Source organism: Sciurus carolinensis, chromosome 11, assembly GCF_902686445.1.
Source record: "Sciurus carolinensis chromosome 11, mSciCar1.2, whole genome shotgun sequence".
NCBI classification, from domain to species: domain Eukaryota; kingdom Metazoa; phylum Chordata; class Mammalia; order Rodentia; family Sciuridae; genus Sciurus; species Sciurus carolinensis.
The window spans coordinates 72,589,407-72,610,860 of record NC_062223.1 but is presented as its reverse complement, the minus strand read 5'-3'; the positions used below and the strand labels follow the sequence as shown (position 1 = coordinate 72,610,860).

The following is a 21,454-nucleotide window of genomic DNA, read 5'->3' as shown; positions in this document are numbered from 1 at the left end:
CTTATACATCAGTGGTTCTCAATCTTGGGTACACATTAGAATTACCTAAGGGGAATGAAAAACCCCAGTACCCAGGTAACATCCCACAAATTAAATTGAAACCTCTGGGAAAGTACCAAATTATTAATGTTGTTGAAAATTTTCTAAAATTAATTCAGTGTTGAGAATCACCCAGACTCAATGATGCTGTAGTCACCATGGTGACATCCTTTTAGTGCACAATGAATCTTGCAAGCTTTTCCTCCACATACCTTTTATCTCAGAAAGTTTCCTGCCTCACTTCTGACTACCACTTGATATTTTCTTGTGTTTCATCATCCACTAGATTCTTCAGCTCCTTTAAAGAAACTTAGATTCACTTGTGATACTCCAAGATGGCACCCACAGCCTGGATTTAGAGTTATTGCCGCACTTGCTTAGAGGTGAATCAGTCCAGAGTCCAATCTTCTGCATGCTGTGAGAAATCTTTATCACATTCTTACGCTCAGTTTGAACACTCTCAATGTCTGTACTCTTCTTGCTTCCTGAAACCACAATCCTGGTCTGGTCTCACTGACTTATAGAAAGCTTTCCTATATTTGGGTTATGTCTACTTTCTCTGCATTACAGATACTGTTTCAAACATGGAAGCAAAATAATCTTACTCAAGTATCACCTGAATATTGCTTTTCGCAGTATCTGTAATTTTCTTGCAAAACTTATCTTAATTTGTAAAAGTTTATTTACATGTGTATTTATGGGTTTAATGTTAGTATCCCCTACTAGATTTCAAACTCCATCAAAGAAAGAATGATGCTGATATTTTTTCCCACTAGATACCTAATAGTAACACATGTCCAAGTGTATAGCAGATGCTTAATAATACTTTAACTGGATGAGCAAATAACTGAATTGATAAATAGTATATTAAAGTTTCAGTCATGGCAGCCTGTAATTTTCCCTTCTCCACATGACCTATCCTAAATTCCTTTAGCTTCTTTTCAAAGCTTTGACTTTCCATTTCCACACACCACTGGAGTCCTCTCGTGAAGGTGATTAATGGATAGTAAGTGTAATATGCATCTTACAGTAAACCGACAACTTTTCCTGATACTACTTAAGCAGCAATAATAATTTTCTTATCTGAAGTTTTATGGACTTTTCTATTATATTATAATGGCATTTATGCCTCTGTCCTTCCTATTAGACTCTGAGCTATTTTAATATCAGACTTGTGCATTATTTACCTTGCCTCCATGGCTATTCCTATGATTGTGACTTAAAAACGTGCTTAAGAAATCATCGGCAAATAAAAAGCTCAGAACATAACTGAAGGACATTCAGTTCTGAATTCTGTACTCTAGATAAGAGTGAAACCAACTCTGGCACATGAAGAAGTAAGAGAAACGAAGACATGGAAAGAATCGAAGAAACAAGTGATAATTCATTTTGACAAGAGGAGACCACAGCAGAAATGGGTGGGAATAGGTGTGAGAGGTGATAAGAGATAGGTGGACATGGCAGGGAGACAGTACAGGAGTCATGTAAGGAACATGTTTCTCAAAGTCAAAGCTATATGATAAAATAATAAGCTTCAGGATAATGGAGATATTCAAAGAAAGACAGGATAACCTTAATGGGCATGCAGAGTAGGGATGCTGGCATCAGCTGAATTGGGATTAAAGGCCCTTTCAACTCTTCTCCTGCCTTCAGCCCTGGGGTTTCAGACTGTCAAGCTTTCTCTCCTATTCAGTGACAGAAATCTTATGTTTGAATCTGTGGAGGAAAGACAGAGGCAAATTCTCAATGCCTGTCATGTGATCATCCACATGTCTTTCACTACTGAGGCAGACTCTGGTAAGCCCTCTCATTTGAATGCCTAGAGCTTTTTCTATAAAAATTTACATTAAAAAAAATTGGGGAATTTTACCTTAAACCTCTGTCTTAGGCTAAAAATATTGTGGCAGTTATTCAAACACACACAGGCATTGACAGAAACTCACTCAAAATTCTAGAGACATGATCAGAGAGACTGAGAAACTCATACAGGAGCACAAACAGAATTGTCAGTAGAAAAACACCTCTTGTACACATCTAGAAAACAAAGACAGATTCAAACTCACTGGAGAGGGCTTTGTGAAGTGACTGTTGGGTTGCAAGAGACCAGAGCTCACAAGGGTCCACAACAAGCTTCAGGCAGTGAGTAGACAGGGAAGGAGGCAGACTTTATGTCTTTGAGTAAAAGTTTCCAGAGACCAGGGCCTCCAGGGCCTCACGCCTAAGCGTGAGGTTGTATTGGTGATGGAAAAAGGAGGGGGCTAGATCTCACCTTGGGAAGAGAAAGGTAAGAATATATATAATAACACTTCCCCTGGAGAATGTCCTCTCACCACAAAAAATAAATAAATAAATAAACAAAATTTCGACTCCTGCCTTATGATGAAGAAGAAGATGGAGAAAAATTCCTCCAAGTTTCATAGCAACACACACCTACACACAACTATCCAGTTTAAAATTTAAAACCATATGCCCAGAATCCAAAGTGTAGGTCCCTAAATTCTGAGCATAAAACCCAGATCCCAAGCAGAACCTAAAGCGCAAAACCCAGAGGACAAATTTCAGATCTTACATATCAGAGAATAGAGCTCGGAGTCCAGAGATAACCCCAGAATTTAGAGTGCAAGCTCTTGGCTACCCTGATCCATTTATCCCTACTGTTCTCTACTTAATTCCCACTCCTATCTCATCTCCCCCATGTTCTGCAAATTCAGGGTCTCTTCTATAATAGACATTCAAAAGCAACAAAGGAACATGGAGTTCAAAGTCACAGACCTAGGTTTAAGTCCTGGCTTTGCTTTAGGGTTTTAGGAGATTCACATTCCACCAATTTGAACTAGGAACCTGATTTGTAAAGTATATATTTCTGTCTACAGGAGATAGAGATTCAAATAAGAAAGTAATAGGCTTATTTGTCCTTAATTAAATGTAGCACACCTCATAATTATTCTTATCATAACTTCTGCTGTAGGTCTCAATTTCAGATCCAAATATGTTCTTTCCCTCAATATCTGTTATTCCCATTAAATATTAAATTTAACCTCTTTTTAATTTCAATTTTGCATAGAGTGAGGGTATGTTGAGAAAAAAAAAGCAGGAAATTTCTCACCCTATTATATCAAGTGGTAGAATGTGTGTGGAGAGGCAAACAGAAGGTGAGCATAGAGAGCTTTCCTTTCTCCATGTGGTGCTCTGAAGTATCAGAACAACTTGAGAAAAACTCTTTCTACCTTTCATTATTGTTAAAGGATTGGTCAAGTTGGAAATAATGAGTTGAAATGCAGGAGAAGGTAAGTTTAGGAAAATTCAGACAACAGCTTTGTAAGTAAGGTGCAGATTCATGGGGAAAGAAGAAGAGTTCACTGGTGTCTCAGAATGGGCATAAATATCCAGCAAGGAAAGGCAGTTTCGGAAGCCATGGAGGGAAATGACTCCACATGTCATAAGGAAGAGCAAGCACCAGTCTGGATCCAACTCTTTTATTCAGTTAGTCATTTGGTTATTCTCTTAATTCATTTTCTCTCTTTAGTTTCTATTTGCCTAGGTGGCAGCCCTAAAATCAGAGTTTGTCTGAAGTTTGATTCCTCATAGATTGGGATGTCAGGGGTGAGAACTGAGAGGAAAGGGAGTCACATCATGGGGCAGTGACTGTTTATCAAAAGTTTATCTGAAGTTGTTTATGTGTTCCTCTTGCATTGCCTCATGGTGATAGTAGGACGGTAAGTCTGCATTTCTATTCACCACCGATATTATGCACTTAGTTTTAAAGCACTAGGATTCCCCCGATTTTAAGTCATTCACAAGTTAACTTTGACTATCTCTCAAGTCCTCTCTCCCCAGGTTTCTCAATGAAAGACCTCTCCAATTGTCTAGTCAAAACCAGTTACAGCTTTCCCAAATATTCTAGACCAGTATTCTAGGTTAAAAGTACCAGAATAAGTTAGAGAACTTATTAAAACTCAAACTGCTATGTCCACTGTCCAGAATTTCTGGTTCAGGAGATCTCAGAATTTGCATGTCTGACAAACTTCCAAGAAATGCCAATGATGCCGCTCTAGAAGTTGTACACTGAGAATCACCTTTTCAAATTTTTGTTACTCATGTGTCTTTCTACTCTTACTGCACAGCTGATGTACAACAATCTAATAGCTGAGAGGTGTTAGAAAGGAAAACACTATGCTTCAAAAATTTTAGTAACCCAAGGCTCTTATTAAATGCATTTAGTCAGTAGGTGGAGTATGGGGCTTAAGATTCTGTTTCTCTAACAAGTACCAGATATACCAGTGCTATTGCTCATTGGACAATCCTTTGAGAATTAAGGTTCTTTCTCCTGTGTAAATACTTCCTCTCAGGCGATTATATCTGTCCCTTTACCTACTATCTTGAGCCATACTTTCTAAACACTCTCATCCTTCACAAGCTACTTCGTAATACTCAAAATAGCCTGCTGATATTTCCACAAGTGAATGGCAATTCTCCATGGCCCAAAACCTCTGTCTTTAATTTTTATTATCTCCCTCATTCTCAGTGGTAGTAGAATTATTTGTATTCAAGTCTATTTGCCCTGAAGGACTTCCATTACTCCCATATATGCAAAAAAAAAAAAATACATCTCAGGGCATTTTTTACTCTTTTTTAACTTTTTAATTTAATTTGTTCTAATTAGTTGTACATGACAGTAGAGTGTTACTACTTTTTATGCTTTTCTTTTGACATGTGTATCTGTTTGTTTAATAATATGCTATACTCACTATTGTAACATCCTTAGCAGCAGTTCAAGGATTTTCAAAGTGAATTTTCAATAAATACATTCATCACTTTATTGTGTTAGACATTCATTTATTCATTCTAAATGCACAACCTTCCCAGAGCCTGGGTCATCTTCCTCCTTCTTTCAACATTCAGGTTGGCAGACATGTCATAGTCCTTTCTCCAAAGGAGTTCTCTTAGGATCCTCAGCTTTCCTCAGGCCTGGGACTTATGAAAGGCCTTGAGGATCCCTCTACGAATCTCCTTGGTCTTCACACTATAGATGATGGGGTTGAGCATGGGAGGAACAAACAGGTAGACATTGGACATCATAACATGAACAACAGGTGGGGCACTTTTCCAGAAGCGGTGGATCATGGAGACTGCGATTATGGGTACATAAAAGGCCAGCACTGCACAGATGTGTGACATGCAGGTGTTGAGTGCTTTCAGCCGCTGTTCTTGAGATACAATAGCCAATACAGCTCTCAAGATCAATGCATAGGAAAGAAGGATGAAAATTGAGTCCACGCCATAGGTGAAAATGACCACAAAGAGTCCATAGATGTTGTTAACATGGATGTCTCCACACGCCACCTTCATAAGATCTGGATGGAGGCAGTATGAGTGATGCAAAATATTGCCCTTGCAGAAGGGTAGTCGTTTCACCAGAAAGGGGAAAGGAAATAGAGTCGTGAAACTCTTAGTTAGGATGCCCAAGCCCATGGCCACGATGCGGCTGGTGGTCAACACAGTGGCATAACGTAGTGGATCACAAATAGCCACAAAGCGATCAAAGCTCATGGCCAGCAATATACCTGATTCCATGAAAGAAAAAGTGTGAATGAAGAACATCTGGACAAGGCAGGCATCAAAGCCGACATGGTGGTAGTTGAAGCAGAAGGTAGCAAGCACAGTGGGAAGAGTGGAAAGGGACACTCCCAGATCATTGAGAGAGAGCATGAAGAGGAAGTAGTACATGGGCTGGTGTAGAACAGGCTCCCGAACCACCAGAGCAAGGATACTCAGGTTGCCGACGATGGAGATCGAGTAGAGGACACAGAAAATCAGGGCAAACCAGGCTTGACCTGTCTGCATCCCAGGAATGCCTGTCAGTTGCAGGGTAGCTGGCTGGAAGGCAGTGCCATTGAGGCCCAGCATGGCAGGCAGGTCGGAGAATGCAATGGGGAAATGGGCCAAGAGGGTGTCAGGGAGTTCTTCACTTTCCTTCTTTCAGATGTCCTGTATCCGACACAAAAGACAAGAGGTTGAAAATGTGTATCTATGTTCCTTCCTCCTCCACATCCGACTCTGAGTTCTGTAAGAAAGAAACTGAGTTGTGTACGTTTCTGTACCACCAGGGCCCAGTATGCCATCTAGGCTTTAGTGGAAACTCCATGAGGATTTGATGATCAAATGAGTGCTCATAACATGGCAAGACAACCAGGTAGGAGGCGGCATGAATAAAGTCCTCTAACCTTAAACTGTAATATCTCTTCCCTTTCCCATCTACCCAGAAGTCACATTCTAGAATTTGGGGAAAATAGAAATTAAGATAGACCGTGAAGAAGAAACATTGCTCAGGCCTTTGGAAACTCTTCAGTAGATGGCACAATCTACAGTCATAAAATTACAGCATCAACCACCTTTACCCACACTTCACCTCAGCCTTCCAATTCCAATACCTAAACTGGTCATTATCAAAATCTGTTCTCTGAAACCATAAATTTTAATTTTTCTCATTTTGATCATAGACTTCTATCTTACAGTTCTCTTACCTTCTCATGCTTGTGCACTAGCTCTAGAGTCTCTAGAGTCTCTAGAGTCTCTGTGATTCTTTCAATTTTTTTTTTTTTTCTGATTTATTTGGCTATTAACTCTTATTTCTTCACTTCTTTCCTGGCCTACTCTCCCACTGAGATTTTTTATTGCCCCCATTGAGATTCTTTATCTCTTTTTCTCCTTTTTATATTAACATAGTAAACCTAACCTTTGATAAGTTCTACAATCAAACCAGGTGTACAAAAATCAAAAAAGAAAGTTCTTTATTGAAATAAAAAGGAGGTAATAATTTCTCACCATTGATTAAATTTTAAACTTACTCACACCTTGATCTATGCTTTTCCCCAGGCTTCTGAGAGATATCCCTCCTCCAAAGACTGTCCCTCCATCTTCAAGATTCCGTTTCTTGCCAACTCCTTTAGAGGTCTCTTCCATGAGTCCATTGTGTGGTGCCTTCCATCTCCTTCCCTTTCTGCCTCTTTCCTAACAGGCAACAAGCATATGCAGGACCATCCCATCATGAAAGCTCTAAACTTCCTTCACTAGCTGCCACCCTATAATGTTCTCCCAATTTTTAGTCATATTTTTTAAAACACTGTCCCTTCTGATGCTGAGGAAAAGGATCTTGCCATTTATCTGTTTAATGCGTCTGCTTCTGCAACAGACTTCTGAGATCCTCTGTGTCGGGGATTCATTGTCACTGACCTTTCCTTCTATCTCTACTCATCTCATTATATGTAGCTTCCACACTCCCTCCTAAAAATAAACTTTTCTATGCCAGTAATTTCCCTGTTTCTAAATGTAATAAAAATATCCCCCAATCTATTTGACCCCCCTGCTTGCATTATTAGTAATTCACCTTCGAAAAACTGACTTCCTTGTTGAAGAGCATCATTTCTCCTTACTTTTCCTTGTGCATTGGCTTCCCATTTCTACCCTATTTACTGGGTCCTCTTTCTCTGTGTTTGCCTTTAAGCTGTAGTAGCCTAACTCCATGTGAAATAACCAGTAGAGTGGTGAAAATTGAAAAAAAAAGTCATCATTAAAGACTCCTTCTTCTGTATTTATTCAAAGTATCTCTGTAACTGTATTTTCATGCTACCAACCAGCTCAAAATGAAAACTCCATTCTGGAATTTACGCACAATGGGTTTTTGTCCTTTGCCTTTTCTAGAGTTTCCATCTTTTGCCTAACATACCTGGTAAACACGGTGAAAGTTGATCATGACAAGGGGCTGAATAGTGACAAGGTATCAGTAACATTCCTGAAAGTATATATACTATGAGAAGGAATTTATGTATTTTTTTTTATTTCTCTCTCCTCTACCTGAGAAACCAAAGCACTCCTTTAAACAATAGAATTAAAATCTTTTATCCTCTATAAACTTTTTTCCCCTCCCAACCCATGTTTAAAGTCAATATCTCCAAGAAGTCTTTTGGATCCAGCCTGTCCAGAACTGCCTCTTTTAAATCACTTTTACTCCAAGACTGTGTCTGAAGAAATGGGAAGACTTTTGATAACGCCAAGAGATACTAACACCTATTACAAAAGAGGCTTGCCTCACTGTTCTGAATGCTTGGTGTGCAAGCTGAGGTAGTCTAGAGGGTCATATTTCTTCTGTGATGCAGATTTTCCTGTCTGGAAAACAACTTTGAAAATATCTTCAAGGAGAATAATGTTCAATGCCACCCAACAACCATTGTTTTCTCTGCTTTGTTCACGGATGTCAGTTAAAGCTTCTTAACTGTGACTTTTCAATGAAAAAAGCTCAGGAAGATGGAAACATAGCATACCCATGAGGCTGCACATGAACAGAGTCCTTCAAAGGCACTGAAAATGCACATTTTAATGTTTCCACACATACCTGAACATCCACACATTCATAGAAACTCTTTCACACCCCTCCTGACCACATATAATATCATCACACCACAAAACTCAGGAAGACTTGTGACAACTCATTGGTTACTACAATATTTCAAATACCCTCTGTGTTTACACTCTCATGAACACACACACACACACAGACACACACACACACACACACACACACACACAAGCAATGTCACAATTGCATCACCATTAACAGACTCACAGAAATATCTCCACTAAGGATAATCCCTTACACACTTAATAGTGGACATTAACCTGATTGAAGACCACGTTGTTGAATGACATCAGTTCATTTTCTCCAGATGTCCACCCAGAGCCAGGTATAGGATATCATAATTCACATTGTAGGTTTCTAAAATAAGAAGTGAGAAAAAACCTCAAAACAAAATCTAGATCTGATGCATCAGCCCTGTGGCCTAATGGTAGGTAGTTTGGTGTTAGGGCTTCTATTCAGATGGGAATAGGCATGATTTTTCTGTGATCCTGGACTTTGGAAAGAGATAGCTTTGCCTCATATTTGTAGAAAAAATAAAAGGGGTAGAGTTTGCCTGCACTTTCAGTAAAAATGCTAAAATTTGGGATAAGGTCTAGATAAGGAGTCCAGGTGGGCAGTCTGTGGGAAAGAGCACTCACTGAATGGGAGTCACCTCTTTTCTTCACAGCAGGGTGTACAGCACTGTGGGTCCAGCCACCAGGGCGGCATCAACCATTCTCCTATGACATAAATTTATAAATGTGCCAAAATCCCAAGACTCATTAGGTGCAAGGGGAGAAAAGTGGAAATAATTGGGACAGTGGCATCAATGAAGTGAGCTGAGCCATAGGAGAATCACTCCCAGGGGAATCTCATTCTTGGTTTCAGGACTGCTAATGTCATCATCCATATCCATTAACCTACCAACCCTTTCTTGATCAGGCATGCAAACACACTGCATACAATGCACACAAACACACATAGTCACAGACATCCCGAGACCCCCACAGATATACCCTTAGACACATTCAGCTACTTATTTACTAATATTCATATTGCCTCTTAATTTATATGCATATAAGCTCCTGAAACTGCCCAGTGTTCTAGTCACTAATCACATATTTTGACATATTGAATGCACACTATAGTTGCCTGTGGTGGTACATGCCTGCAATCCCAGAGACTTTAGAAGCTAAAGCAGGAGGATTACAAGTTTGAGTTCAACCTCAGCAAATCAGCAAAATTCTCAGCAACTTAGTGTGACTCTGTCTCAAAAAAACAAAACAAAAAAAAAATTAGAAGGACTGGGGATGTGGTTGATGGTAAAGCACTCTGGGGTCAATCCCTAGTACCTTCCCCCAAAAGCACCTCCTATAATTTGTGCATACTTACATTAATTATAAAGGATAACTTAGATTACGGACATGATTTTAGAAACAGACTCATACACAGACTTGAAAAATGACTTCTATGTTTCAAATATACTCCCATTCACATATAACCAAAAGTAAGTATTTCAAACACATATCTACATTATTATTAACATATCAACAAAATGTCCAACACTTTAATATCCCCACAACTGTCCATAGATAAATATATAGAATTTAAGTGCATCATGTATTTTCTACACACACATCAACATCCATTTGGCATGTTTCTTATGCAAACATTTCCTTTACTCCACCACTGTGCATGATTCTTAAAATTTACAAACTTTTCATTTCAACTAAAACCAAACAAAAAAATGGAAGAAAATCACATTAGTGAGCGATTTTAAGATATTGTCCTCAGCACTAATGATTATGCAGATTAATAAAGATAAAGCACCTATTCTTGAAAAGCATTGAAAATTGATTTACATGGCAATTCAAATATGCTTCCATACCTTACCTATGAATATGTCATAAATATATTCCACAATAAATTGATGCCTCTATCAAAATTTATATCATGTACATGTAATATGTGGGCATTATGTGTTTAAAGAAATCTAAGAAGTCATAGAAGTTATTGAACTCCAATTAATTATATAAATACTGACAAAGAAGTGTATTGAGGTCACAACTTATTTTTCAATGATGAGAAAAGATAAGATGATTTATAAATGGTTAGGGGGTAAATAATATATGATAAAGCAATCATAATAAAAAGATTAATGACATAATATAAGTAGGAGGTATACCAGAGTTCAATATAAAATTCTTCTGAGTTTTCTGTATGTTTGAAAAGATTAATGATAAAATGTTAGAAAATTTCTTAATAAAAAAAAGATGGTGCAAGACATACAGCATTCTTCTGAAAGTAAACATCAGGTTTTAAATAGCAATGGAAAATTTCAACTTAATACAGGTCATCTCCTGTCTCAGGTTAAACCAAACCTGACCATCTTTAGTATCTACCATGTTAGGATATGCTACAGTATAAATTTTGTGTACTTGGTGTACTGATATCCTTTTATACAATTAAAGAAAAGAGTGAGATTTGTCATTTTCAGCTTGTTCTGTCCAAGGTTAATTACTTATGTTTACATATAGTTAAGGTTCCCCCTGCCATATTCATGTCTCATTCCAGAGACATTTGCTTCTGCTCTCACAGTTCTCTCACCACAGAGGGCAGTGACTGCATTTATTGCAGAAAGAGTTATTGATGGAATATTACTTCAGCCATAGAGAGGAGTGATATATGACATTTGCTAGTAAATGGATAGATCTGGAGAATATCATGCTCAGTGAAATAAGCCAATCCTCCCCCCAAAAAACAAAGGTTGAATGTTTTCACTGATATGTGGAAACTAAACCACAATAAAAGGGGGAAAGGAAGAGAAGTTCAGTAGACTAGACAAAGGGGAACAAAGGAATGAGGGAGATAGGAATAGGAAAAACAGTAGAATAAATCTAACATAATTTTCCTATGTACACATATACAAATACCTAAATGAACCCCACCATCATGCCCACCCACAAGAATGGGGTCCTATTAGAATAAGATAGCTCCTATGCTTGTGTAATATTATCAAAATGGAGTCTAATGTCATGTGTAACTAAGAACCAATAAAATAAAATTTAATAAAGAAAGTGTTATGACTAAAGAGGCGTTGATTCTACTCGAGTGGTTAAAATTTTAGAGATACAAGTAAGCTTTGATGGCACATCAGTCCTAAAGCAGCTCCCAGAGAAATCGTGCTGCCTGGATTTGAGAGAGAAGACCATTTATACAAAAAAATCTCTACTGCTCAGACCTTGACAAATCAGTTTGTTCTCACCATTACTGATTTGCTGTGGGTTGACACTTGGCATGGTGCAGACTAGGAAGAGAAAAACATGTACCTTATCTCAATGCTATAATAAGAGCAAGATGAACAAATCGTGATTCTCTTCTCCCAAGGTTAGGTCTATTTACCCTTGAATCTGTTCCTTGCCCTTTTGAGTTTCTTCTCCATACCACAGGGCTCCTATCATTACTTGAAAAATATTCCAAACTCCAGTACCAGATGCTTTCCAGGTAAATTGAGCAGGCAGGAAGCACTGACAGAAGTAGGGTGTGCCTCTGAGTTCATGGGCTCACCTCCGGTGGTGGTCTCTAGCCTGGGTCCCAACTCTTCCAGCTTCCCCTGGCTGGGCTCCCCCTGGCTGCCCCTGTGGTAACCCCACCACAGACAGGTGATAGAAGCTTCCAGCTGTTGCAAGTCTCTAAGCTGCATGGCCATCTGCTGCTCAGTTTCTCAGTTCTTGATATCTGTGTAAACAATTTTCAATGTTAAATTCATTCTGTTTTATTTTACTGGTTATTGTGTTGTTCTCTCTCAATCTAAATTCCATCTTCTATGACATTATTTGTAACATTGGAACTGAGCCACTTCAAACTGCATTTCTTCTTTATGAACCAGCTCCCAAGATATGTAAATAAGGGACACTAAGAAGCTGGGATCAGAAGAAGTGTCCTGTACCCTCCTATGTAGTTTTGGTCTTTATGTTACCCCAGGAATATTTCTTCACTCAGTGACCAGTGGTTAATTCCAATTGCATGAATTGGTTCCATTTTGCACCTCTTAACATTCCCAGAACTTCAAAACAGTCAGAGAATCCTCCCCCAAACTCCTGTTTCAGGGAAGTAAGCCTCAATCATAGGTAATTTCTATTCTAAACTCATGAGACTGCAGATCTTCTAAAACATCATGCATTCCTCAAAAGTGAGAGTTTCAAGGCAGGCACAGTGGTGCACGCTTGTAATCCAATCCCAACGGCTCTAGTGGCTAAGGCAGGAGGATCACAAGTTCAAAGCCAGCATCAGAAACTTAAGGAGGCTCTAAGCAACTTAGTGAGACCCTGTCTCTCAATTTGAAAATACAAAAAAAAAAAAAAAAAAAAAGGTCTAGGAATGTGGCTCAATGGTTAAGTGCCCCCTGAGTTAAATTCCTGGTACAAAAAAAAAAAAAAAAAAAAAAAAAAGAAAAGTTTTTCAGCTATAGAGAACTCCTCTTGTATGATTTAATTATTCCAAGTCTCTACTTTTGCTTCCAGTTCTAGGGTTAGAAGCTCCTTCATGAAGCTACTATCTCCAATGACACCTTTGTATTTCCTTATTGTCTTGTGAGCTCTCTAACACTGGTTTATTTTTTCTTTATGCTATTTTTTCCAGTTGTAGGAACTGTTGTAGTTTTCATGTTCTGATTGGACCACTGAACCCTGTTTGTTCTTTTCCTGTGTTAGATTGTGACTCATACGTATGAATTCAATAGTCACTAAAAATGATACACATCCAGTACTTGCTAAATATAAATGAATAAAATATAAAATTGATAAAAGTTGTCCTTCTGTTTTAAAAGCAGAATTGGATGGGAAGCAATTGCTGTCTTGGGGTAGAGCATTTGTGAGAGAGGAAGCCTGTCCATTTCCTGCCTGGGCTCCTCCTAGAGAAAGTGGCATGGTGCTGTGAGAGCTGGAAGAGAAGGAAAGGCCAGGATGCAGAAGTTTGACTATTACACAAGACTGGGCATTCTAATTGCTTACCAGAGGACATTTTATTATCTGAATGTGGCCAGAAAATATAAGGAATTGAGGTTAAATCTAGGATTAAGAGGGAACGAGTTCCATTTAATACATTTAAAGAGAAAATAAGAATAAAAACAGTTATTTTCTGAATGTACTTTATTTCGTGGGCTTACATGTTACATAAACCTGGGAACTCGTAGAAAAGTGATGACGTCCTCTCTTACAGTGACTGTCTGCCTATCACCAGATAATTTTGTTAGCCGAAGATTTATTCTGAGAAGTGCTGAGTTCATTTTCAACTAAAAGAGTATATGGTTTATTCTTAGTGGTCATTAAAGACCTCAGAAGACTAAAACCCCACAGAATAATTTTCCAACACAAAGTCAGCATCACTGTTCTCTCCCTGGGGCTTAGCATTAGATATAAAAGTGAGAGGTATGAATTCACTTTCGCAGACATGTTCTGAGAATGTCTCTCATCTGTCTGTCTTCTGCTGAGTCCTGAAACCCTGAAGGGGTGAGTCAGGTGACCTCCTAAAGCCTGCTTTAAGAAAGGGTCAAACTGGATGGAGGTGTAGACGTGGGCAAGCCTGTTGGAGGGTATCTGACAGCAGGTTAGTGGAGTCAACAAAGCAGACAGAAAGATCTCTGGGCTTGGGCTTCTCATCTTGGGGTTTCCACTAGCTGATTGTACCACCCTAGGAAATTCTCTGTGCTTCTCTAGACCACTAACTTGCCATCATCAACTTTTCTGGGACTCCTAGATTTGAAAATCAGTTTCTATAATTCTTTAATACTACTGCAAGTTCAGGGAGGGAAACAGGCCTCTGAAAAGGTTCAGGTATCCATGGCTCAAACTAACAGCAGAAGTACACATGGTCTAGTTTTGCACTTGCCTTATGAATTCTGAGATATCAGAGTACATACATGTTCCAGAAGATTAAACAGACAGGACAAGTCAGCTAGTCATAACCTCAGATGTGCCGTGAATAGCTGTTTCTGGTCTTTTGCTCTTTGTGATAATGACTGAGAGCTATGGTTTTTTAGACAAGTCTTTCTATACTGCATCTCTACCTTATTTCTTTCTGCTTGTTTTAGCCTATCAAACCCTCATAGATATTTATTGTTTGACAGGAAATTAAAAAGCAAAATAACAGAAAGGACATCAACACCCGAAAAATTCATAGAGAATGTCTTTTTAAAAGAAAAAGAACGCTAAAGAAAAAAAAAAAAAAACAGAATCTTAAAGGTTCTGGGTTCCAGGATCAAAAGAAACTGAGTACAGGCTTGTAATCATATATTTTTTCATCATTTTCTTCACGTGTGTCCTTGAGTCATGCCCAACGGCATCCTCCATGTGGAAGGGTACCTGAGAAATTTCCAACCAGACATGCACACCTCTATTTTCCTTTATGTTTTCCTTTCTAATGCCTTACTGATGTCTCAAAGACCTGGATAAGAAAGTATAAAGTCCTATAGATCTTTATGTAAACTGTACATTTATCACCTGGTCACCACAAGTTATAAAGCAAGCTAATTTCACTGAGAGTTTCCACATCTGTCAAGAAATAATTTGGTAAATGTACAGTTTTCTGCAGAGTATCTGGGGCACAGCACAGTAGTATTCACTTTCTCTTTCTCTTTTCCTTTATCACAGCCATCCAGAAAACCCACAATGTCAGTGGTAAGACTACAGGAAAGGGCGTGGGATTGTCAGGCATCCTTCTTTCAAATTTCTAAAACTTAGGTCTCCAGATTCAGAATGATTTTGGTCCTACCATGAACAGAGTTCTTCTCTGAGTCAGCTTTCTTCTTCCTTATCTTCATGTTCCCTTCACATTATCCCAGTTGTCTTCTTTGTTACCTTCTGTGTAGCCAATGACAAAGAATGGGGTTGTAGTCAGTGGGGAGAAACAAAGGACAAGTCAGGTTAGCCAGTCCTGGATCCTAAAGAATCACAGTTCTGAGAGCCACAGGTGTGCACATACTGAGCTCTAAGACCACAAGGGCTGCAATCATTGTAAACCCAGAGCAGTGGCCACTGACTTGCTGGGAACCACAGAGCACATGAGTTCTGCACTGTGCTGGAAAGCCCAGAAGTGCTTCCTGGAGTGGCAGTGCTGCTTTGCACACCATGCCAGCATCTCTGGTCACTTCAGATCCCTAGGGCTCCCAGGTTCCCCTCCTCCTCTCCCATCAGAAGGGATTTTTTAAAACATCGTCTGATCTTGCTTTGTTCAAGGTTGGAGAGGAAGGAGAAGGGAAGACAGTGGCATGTATTGCTGGAGTCCTCCCACAGGAGGGTTCCCTGAGAGCCTGGAAAGCATCAGCCAGGTAAAAAGCCTTCCATCCCTCACTGCGCTCATCCACAGGAGGCAGTGACCGTGACAGCATTTCAGAAACATCTGTATGACAGAAGAATAAACCATATAGTTACTACCATAGAGGATGGCTGTAGGAATTAAATAAGATGACTGAAAGCATAAAAAGAAAACTATTAGCAAATACAAAAGGGCTTACAAAAGTTCCTATGTGGGTGAGTGAATTAATACCATGGGCATCCTGCAAGCATGTGGGTAGAAATGCAGTATGAGTGTGCAAAGTCTGTGTGTACACTTGAGTGTGTTTGTATATGTAAATGCTATTTGCATGTCGATGTGAACTGAGAGTATAATCAGAAGACCTGTGCACATCAAAGGTGTGAAGGTCAAGAAATGTGTGAATAGATTTGTATAATGAGAGTAAGATTGTGAAAGAAAGTGAGTGTTTCATTAGCAAATAAATGGCAGTCAGTGTAAAATTGTTATGAAAGCACATGTGTGTGTCCTTATAAATAAAGGGTAATTTGAGAGGACATATGACTACATAAAGGTGTGAAAGTTTGCCCTACAGACTGAATGTCAGTATACCTATAGAATATTTAGATTCCCAATTATTCCAAAAATAGGAACAGTCTTGAGTCTTTCCACAAATAATTTTTTTCTTATTTTTATTGCTGTTTTTTGCAGCAACTCTGTCATATCCAGAGGTAGTCAATTCCTTTCACACCCCACTATCCCTTCTCCACTCTCATGATTCACACTACCTCTGGGGAATTCTCTCCTTAATTAGTGATGCATCTGAATTAAACAATGCTTTTTAGGAAGTATTTAAGCATTTCCAATAGCTATTGATGACTTCAATTCCTGATTTCCTGATTTCCTCCTATAATAACTATGTATGAATTATTATTAACCCTTTTCTACTGAATGTTGTTTCTAATAATGTGGTGGAAACATTTTCCTCATAATCAATTATTTTTGAGGTATTTGGTAATGTCTTTCTTTTTCCATGAAACAGAAAGAAGTATTAGCCTAATCTATAGTCCAGTGAACATAAAAAACATAAAAGAAATTTGCCAGCATCATCCCTGAACCAGTGATTTCTTGAGTGCAACGATTTCCATCTGGTGTCCCTCTTACTTCCTGATCTCTTGTCCTCCAGTAAGTACGACTCTTAGAATTCTCCAATTCAGACAGACCCTGAGAAGTGCCCCAGGTTCTTCCTGTCATGGGGCTGTTCAATGTCACTCGCCCTGCCTCTTTCCTCCTGACTGGCATCCCTGGTCTAGAGAATTCTCATCCCTGGCTGGCAGGGCCCCTCTGTGTGATGTATGCTGTGGCCCTTGGGGGAAACACAGCAATCCTACACGCTGTTCGAATGGAACCCAGCCTTCATGCACCCATGTACTACTTCCTGTCCATGTTGTCCTTCTGCGATGTGGCCATGTCCATGGCCACACTGCCCACTGTACTCAGAACCTTCTGTCTTGATGCCCGGGACATTGCTTTTGATGCCTGCCTAATCCAGATGTTTCTCATTCACTCCTTCTCCATGATGGAGTCAGGTATTCTGCTGGTCATGAGCTTTGACCGCTATGTGGCCATTTGTGATCCCTTGCGCTATGCCACTGTACTCACCAATGAAGTCATTGCTGGAATGGGTTTAGCTGTAACTGCTCGGAGCTTTGTCACCCTCTTCCCTCTTCCCTTCCTTATCAAGAGGCTGCCTATCTGCAGATCAAATGTTCTTTCCCACTCCTATTGCCTACATCCAGATATGATGAAGCTTGCTTGTGCTGATATCACTATCAACAGCATCTATGGACTCTTTGTTCTGGTATCCACATTTGGCATGGACCTGCTTTTTATCTTCCTCTCCTACGTGCTCATTCTGCATTCTGTTATGGGCATTGCTTCCCGTGAGGAACGCCTCAAAGCTCTCAACACATGTGTGTCACATATCCTGGCTGTACTTGCATTTTATGTGCCAATGATCGGAGTTTCCACCGTGCATCGCTTTGGGAAACATGCCCCACGCTACATACATGTCCTCATGTCGAACGTCTACCTCTTTGTGCCTCCTGTGCTCAATCCTCTCATTTATAGCGCCAAGACAAAGGAGATCCGCAGAGCCATTGTCCGCATGTTTCACCGCATGAAAATGTGATTTTGACGTCCTGCTTTAGAATCTGATGTTTATGATGATCTAGGCTGTCATCAGTGGAGTCCTCATTGTTATATCTGTCATCGTCTTCATCACGAGATAGATACCTGTACTGGGGGATAGTTATAAGACCAAGAAATGGGAGACACAAACTTACAGCACAAAATAAGGAATTCCAAATAAAAAGGACGTTCAGGAAATACCAGTAGCATTCACAGAAAAATACAAGCTGGAAAGTATTGAGTGACTCCACACAGACAGAGGAAGATTAACCTGAGCTAGAAAGTATCTTCTACAATACAGTTTTCTTAACACAATACTGAATTCTTCAGTGCGACTGATTCTAGTCTTAATTATTTACGTGATTGAGTTAATATCCACAACTATCATCTGAAACCCAGAGAATTGAGTTAATTGTTCATACTTGCCACTAGATTATATAGGAGATGAGATTCAATGTCAGTTTATCTTCCATATTAGCATGGCACCAACCACACAAATACTGCTTCTCCATCTTATCAGCATCACTGAAAATTATCACTGCTGTCCTAGTTTTCCTCACCATTGCCATTGTCAAACACTCATGAGTTGCTTTAAATTTACAGAATGAAATTGGATGCACTGTCAGAACTCATCACAAAATGCACAAACAAATGTGACACAGGAAACCTGATAGTTATTGACATCCTACAATATGTATAATCAGAAAAATGAGAAATTGCACTCCATTTATGTATGAGCCATCAAAATGTATAAATGCATTCTACTGTCATGTACAACAAATTAGAACAAATAAAAAAATTTTTAAAAAGAATCTTTAGTTTCTCTTTACATCATTTCTCTGCATACCACTCAATCCTCTTCCAATAGAAAATATTTATTATCTGAGATATCTGAGTCATAGTTTTTTTAGCAGGAAAGGAGGCTTTATGCCAGATGCAAAATTTCTCTTTCTCTTTCCTTCCTGGGATTATAACTTTCTTCCACACAATGATGTGGTATGAGATGTCAGAAATTATGTAGGATTTTCAGCTCCAAAAAGGTAAGGAATAAGCAAAATAGAGCACTCATGATTTTAGGTGTTGGAAAAATGATTCTTTTAGACCCTTTCTTTGATTGACTAACTTTGATGATCTCCAACTAAGTTTAGGCTTACTTCAAGACCAAAACAATAAATAAATAAAATAAAAAGAAAATGCCCTAGAAAGTACAGTCTAACTCTCCAGGGAAACTGACCTGGAGACCTCATGGCAACAAAGCATATAGTTACACTGGGTTTTTCTCTCTGTGCAAAGCTCTGCTGAGGAAATGTCAGGGAGCAGTGGTGAGTGCAGAGGGAGGGAGATATTTCTGAATGGAATAATGTAAATATTTGGGAGCCATATTTTCAAAAATGCCCATAACTACAATAAAAGTCATAATGTATCTGTCCTGACCCACAGAATAAATTATTTTTAGGAGAATGATAGAAAACAACGCAGCATGATTTCAAATGGAAAATAACTTTGTAGTTTTGCATAAGATATGGTCTTCACTCAACTTAAATAATAACCTTACTGATTTATATAAGAAGCTCCTATTTTTCAACATCAAAAATTATTTTAATGAATGTGAGATTTGGGTTTTAAACTAATACACAGATGTAAAGGGCAAGGCTGAAATATGAAATTAAGCAAAACACTCACTGCTTGCTGCATCATTGGTAGCAAGAGAGACATTCTTTGAACATAGGCTTGACCTTGAAACCAGATGGCAAAACAGGAGAAAAGACAATGAGGAAAAGAACACATGCCTTCAAAAATAGTCTCTGATTCCTTTATTTATCTCCTCCTTTTCCTATCATCAGTTGAAGCACTACTGGTTGTCAGGGTCTGTGAGAAAAGACATCTTTTAAGGTTTTCATTCTCCTATAAGGCAAAATAAAAACCTAGAGTCCCTCCTGCAGCTGTAATCCTAAATGGATCTAAGCTAAGCTCTGGTTTCTACCTTGAGTAGGAACTCTTCCACTTCTTTTTATTTAACATAAATAATGACTTCTTTTTATTTAACATAAATTTGACTTTTTGGAAGTCAACATTTTTCCCTATTAAAATAACAAAATATCTAGTTTGGGCCCAGGGAAAAAAAAAATTGGGGAAAGAAAACTCTTACACTTTTTTGAGGTCCCCATGGTTGAATTAAGAATATAAAATACTGAACCATTCAGCTAAGCTTGTGAGGGGACTAGCTTGAGGTTTATGGAAAAAAGTATCTGAATGGTAAAAGCGTGTCCCAGTAATGGGTCAAGGATCACTCTCTAGGGCTGGCCTTTGGTGAGTTAAACAAGAAATAAAGAAGACAAACAAGGAGGAAGAATTAGGGTAGAATAAGACACTTAATCTGCATGTCCCATAGATAAGATTTGTGCAAGTGCTAAGATAGGTAGAATCTAAAAAAGAATGGAAAAATACAAATCCATTTTCTCAGAGTTCAGCCAGTTAATTAATGTGGACCCAGGAAGTGGGAGCATCTTCAGAAAGTAGTTATTGGAAGAAGACGTTAATGTTCAGCCCCCCCAGGTATGGCTGACCATCAGGCTCATCTTCTGTATACCACAAAGAGGTCTTGTGCCACTACAGTGAACAAATCTCCAGGTCAGTTTGGCTAAGAAAAGGTAATTTGGCTATTCCAGTTACAGTTCAGTTGGATAATAAATGATCTCCACTCAGCCACCATTTTACAAGGCAGTAAAATAAAAGTTGGCCATAGAGAGTGTATTTTCTGAGTGAGGTTATGTAGAGCCAAGGACAGTCCTCATGAGGAGAATATCCACTAACCTTTATCAACTGGGCACATTTACTATTTCTGCTAATATGCATAGGACTCTGGAGCCTAAGACTTTCTTTCTTAAATGAGGGATCTATGGTTGCTGCTTGTATATACAGCACAGGCAACCAATGACATCTAGAGAGATGAATAGAGCATCTGCTCCTAAATGCTTTCATGTTTCTTTAAAAACAAGTAGCTCATGAAGTTAGCAGTTACTTTGTGAATCACTGTCTTCCTAAACACCAAGAGTGAGCAGAGTCACTGCCCCAGAATGACACTCTGGAGGGGAAGAAGAATATTAAACAAGCACCAAATGGACATAAATATCAAAAACCAAAATTTTGTTTCATGGTTTTGTCATACTAAGGGTAAAACACTTTCGGTTTTTCTCATATTTTAAACATACACACTTTTTTCCCTTTTCTTTCATTACAAATGAAAGACAAGTTCATCAAATACATGTGAGAAAACAAAGAAAAAAAATAATCCCTTGCATAATTATTTAATTCTGTTCATTGATCTGATTTGTATGTATGTGATTCTGATGTCAGCTGACAACACCTGAACATTTGATATTTCACTGAAATTCACACAAGCCTCCAACACTTTTCAAATGCAAAATACAATTCCCAGCTAAGAGTCCCTATAACCCTCTAGAGAAATGTGTCACTCACCCAAATAACTGGTGCATGGCAGACTTAGATGACAAATAGAGCTCCATTATAGAAATTCAA

The 21,454-nt window shown here is 38.8% G+C and overlaps 2 protein-coding genes across 2 annotated transcripts; one reads left to right on the top strand and one right to left on the bottom strand.

The window, feature by feature from the left end:
* Positions 1-5,001: 5,001 nt before the first annotated feature.
* Positions 5,002-5,946, bottom strand: LOC124960021 (olfactory receptor 51I1). Its single transcript, XM_047518543.1, has one exon. It carries the CDS (start codon positions 5,944-5,946, stop codon positions 5,002-5,004), a length of 945 nt encoding a protein of 314 aa, XP_047374499.1.
* Positions 5,947-16,976: 11,030 nt separating this feature from the next.
* LOC124959832 (olfactory receptor 51I2) lies at positions 16,977-17,915 on the top strand. Its single transcript, XM_047518265.1, has one exon. The coding sequence runs from the start codon at positions 16,977-16,979 to the stop codon at positions 17,913-17,915; it is 939 nt and encodes a 312-aa protein (XP_047374221.1).
* Positions 17,916-21,454: the final 3,539 nt, after the last annotated feature.

Bases quoted from the DNA above. Each gene is read 5' to 3' on its own strand.
- LOC124960021 (XM_047518543.1), bottom strand. From the start codon at position 5,946: ATGCTGGGCCTCAATGGCACTGCCTTCCAGCCAGCTACCCTGCAACTG.
- LOC124959832 (XM_047518265.1), top strand. From the start codon at position 16,977: ATGGGGCTGTTCAATGTCACTCGCCCTGCCTCTTTCCTCCTGACTGGC.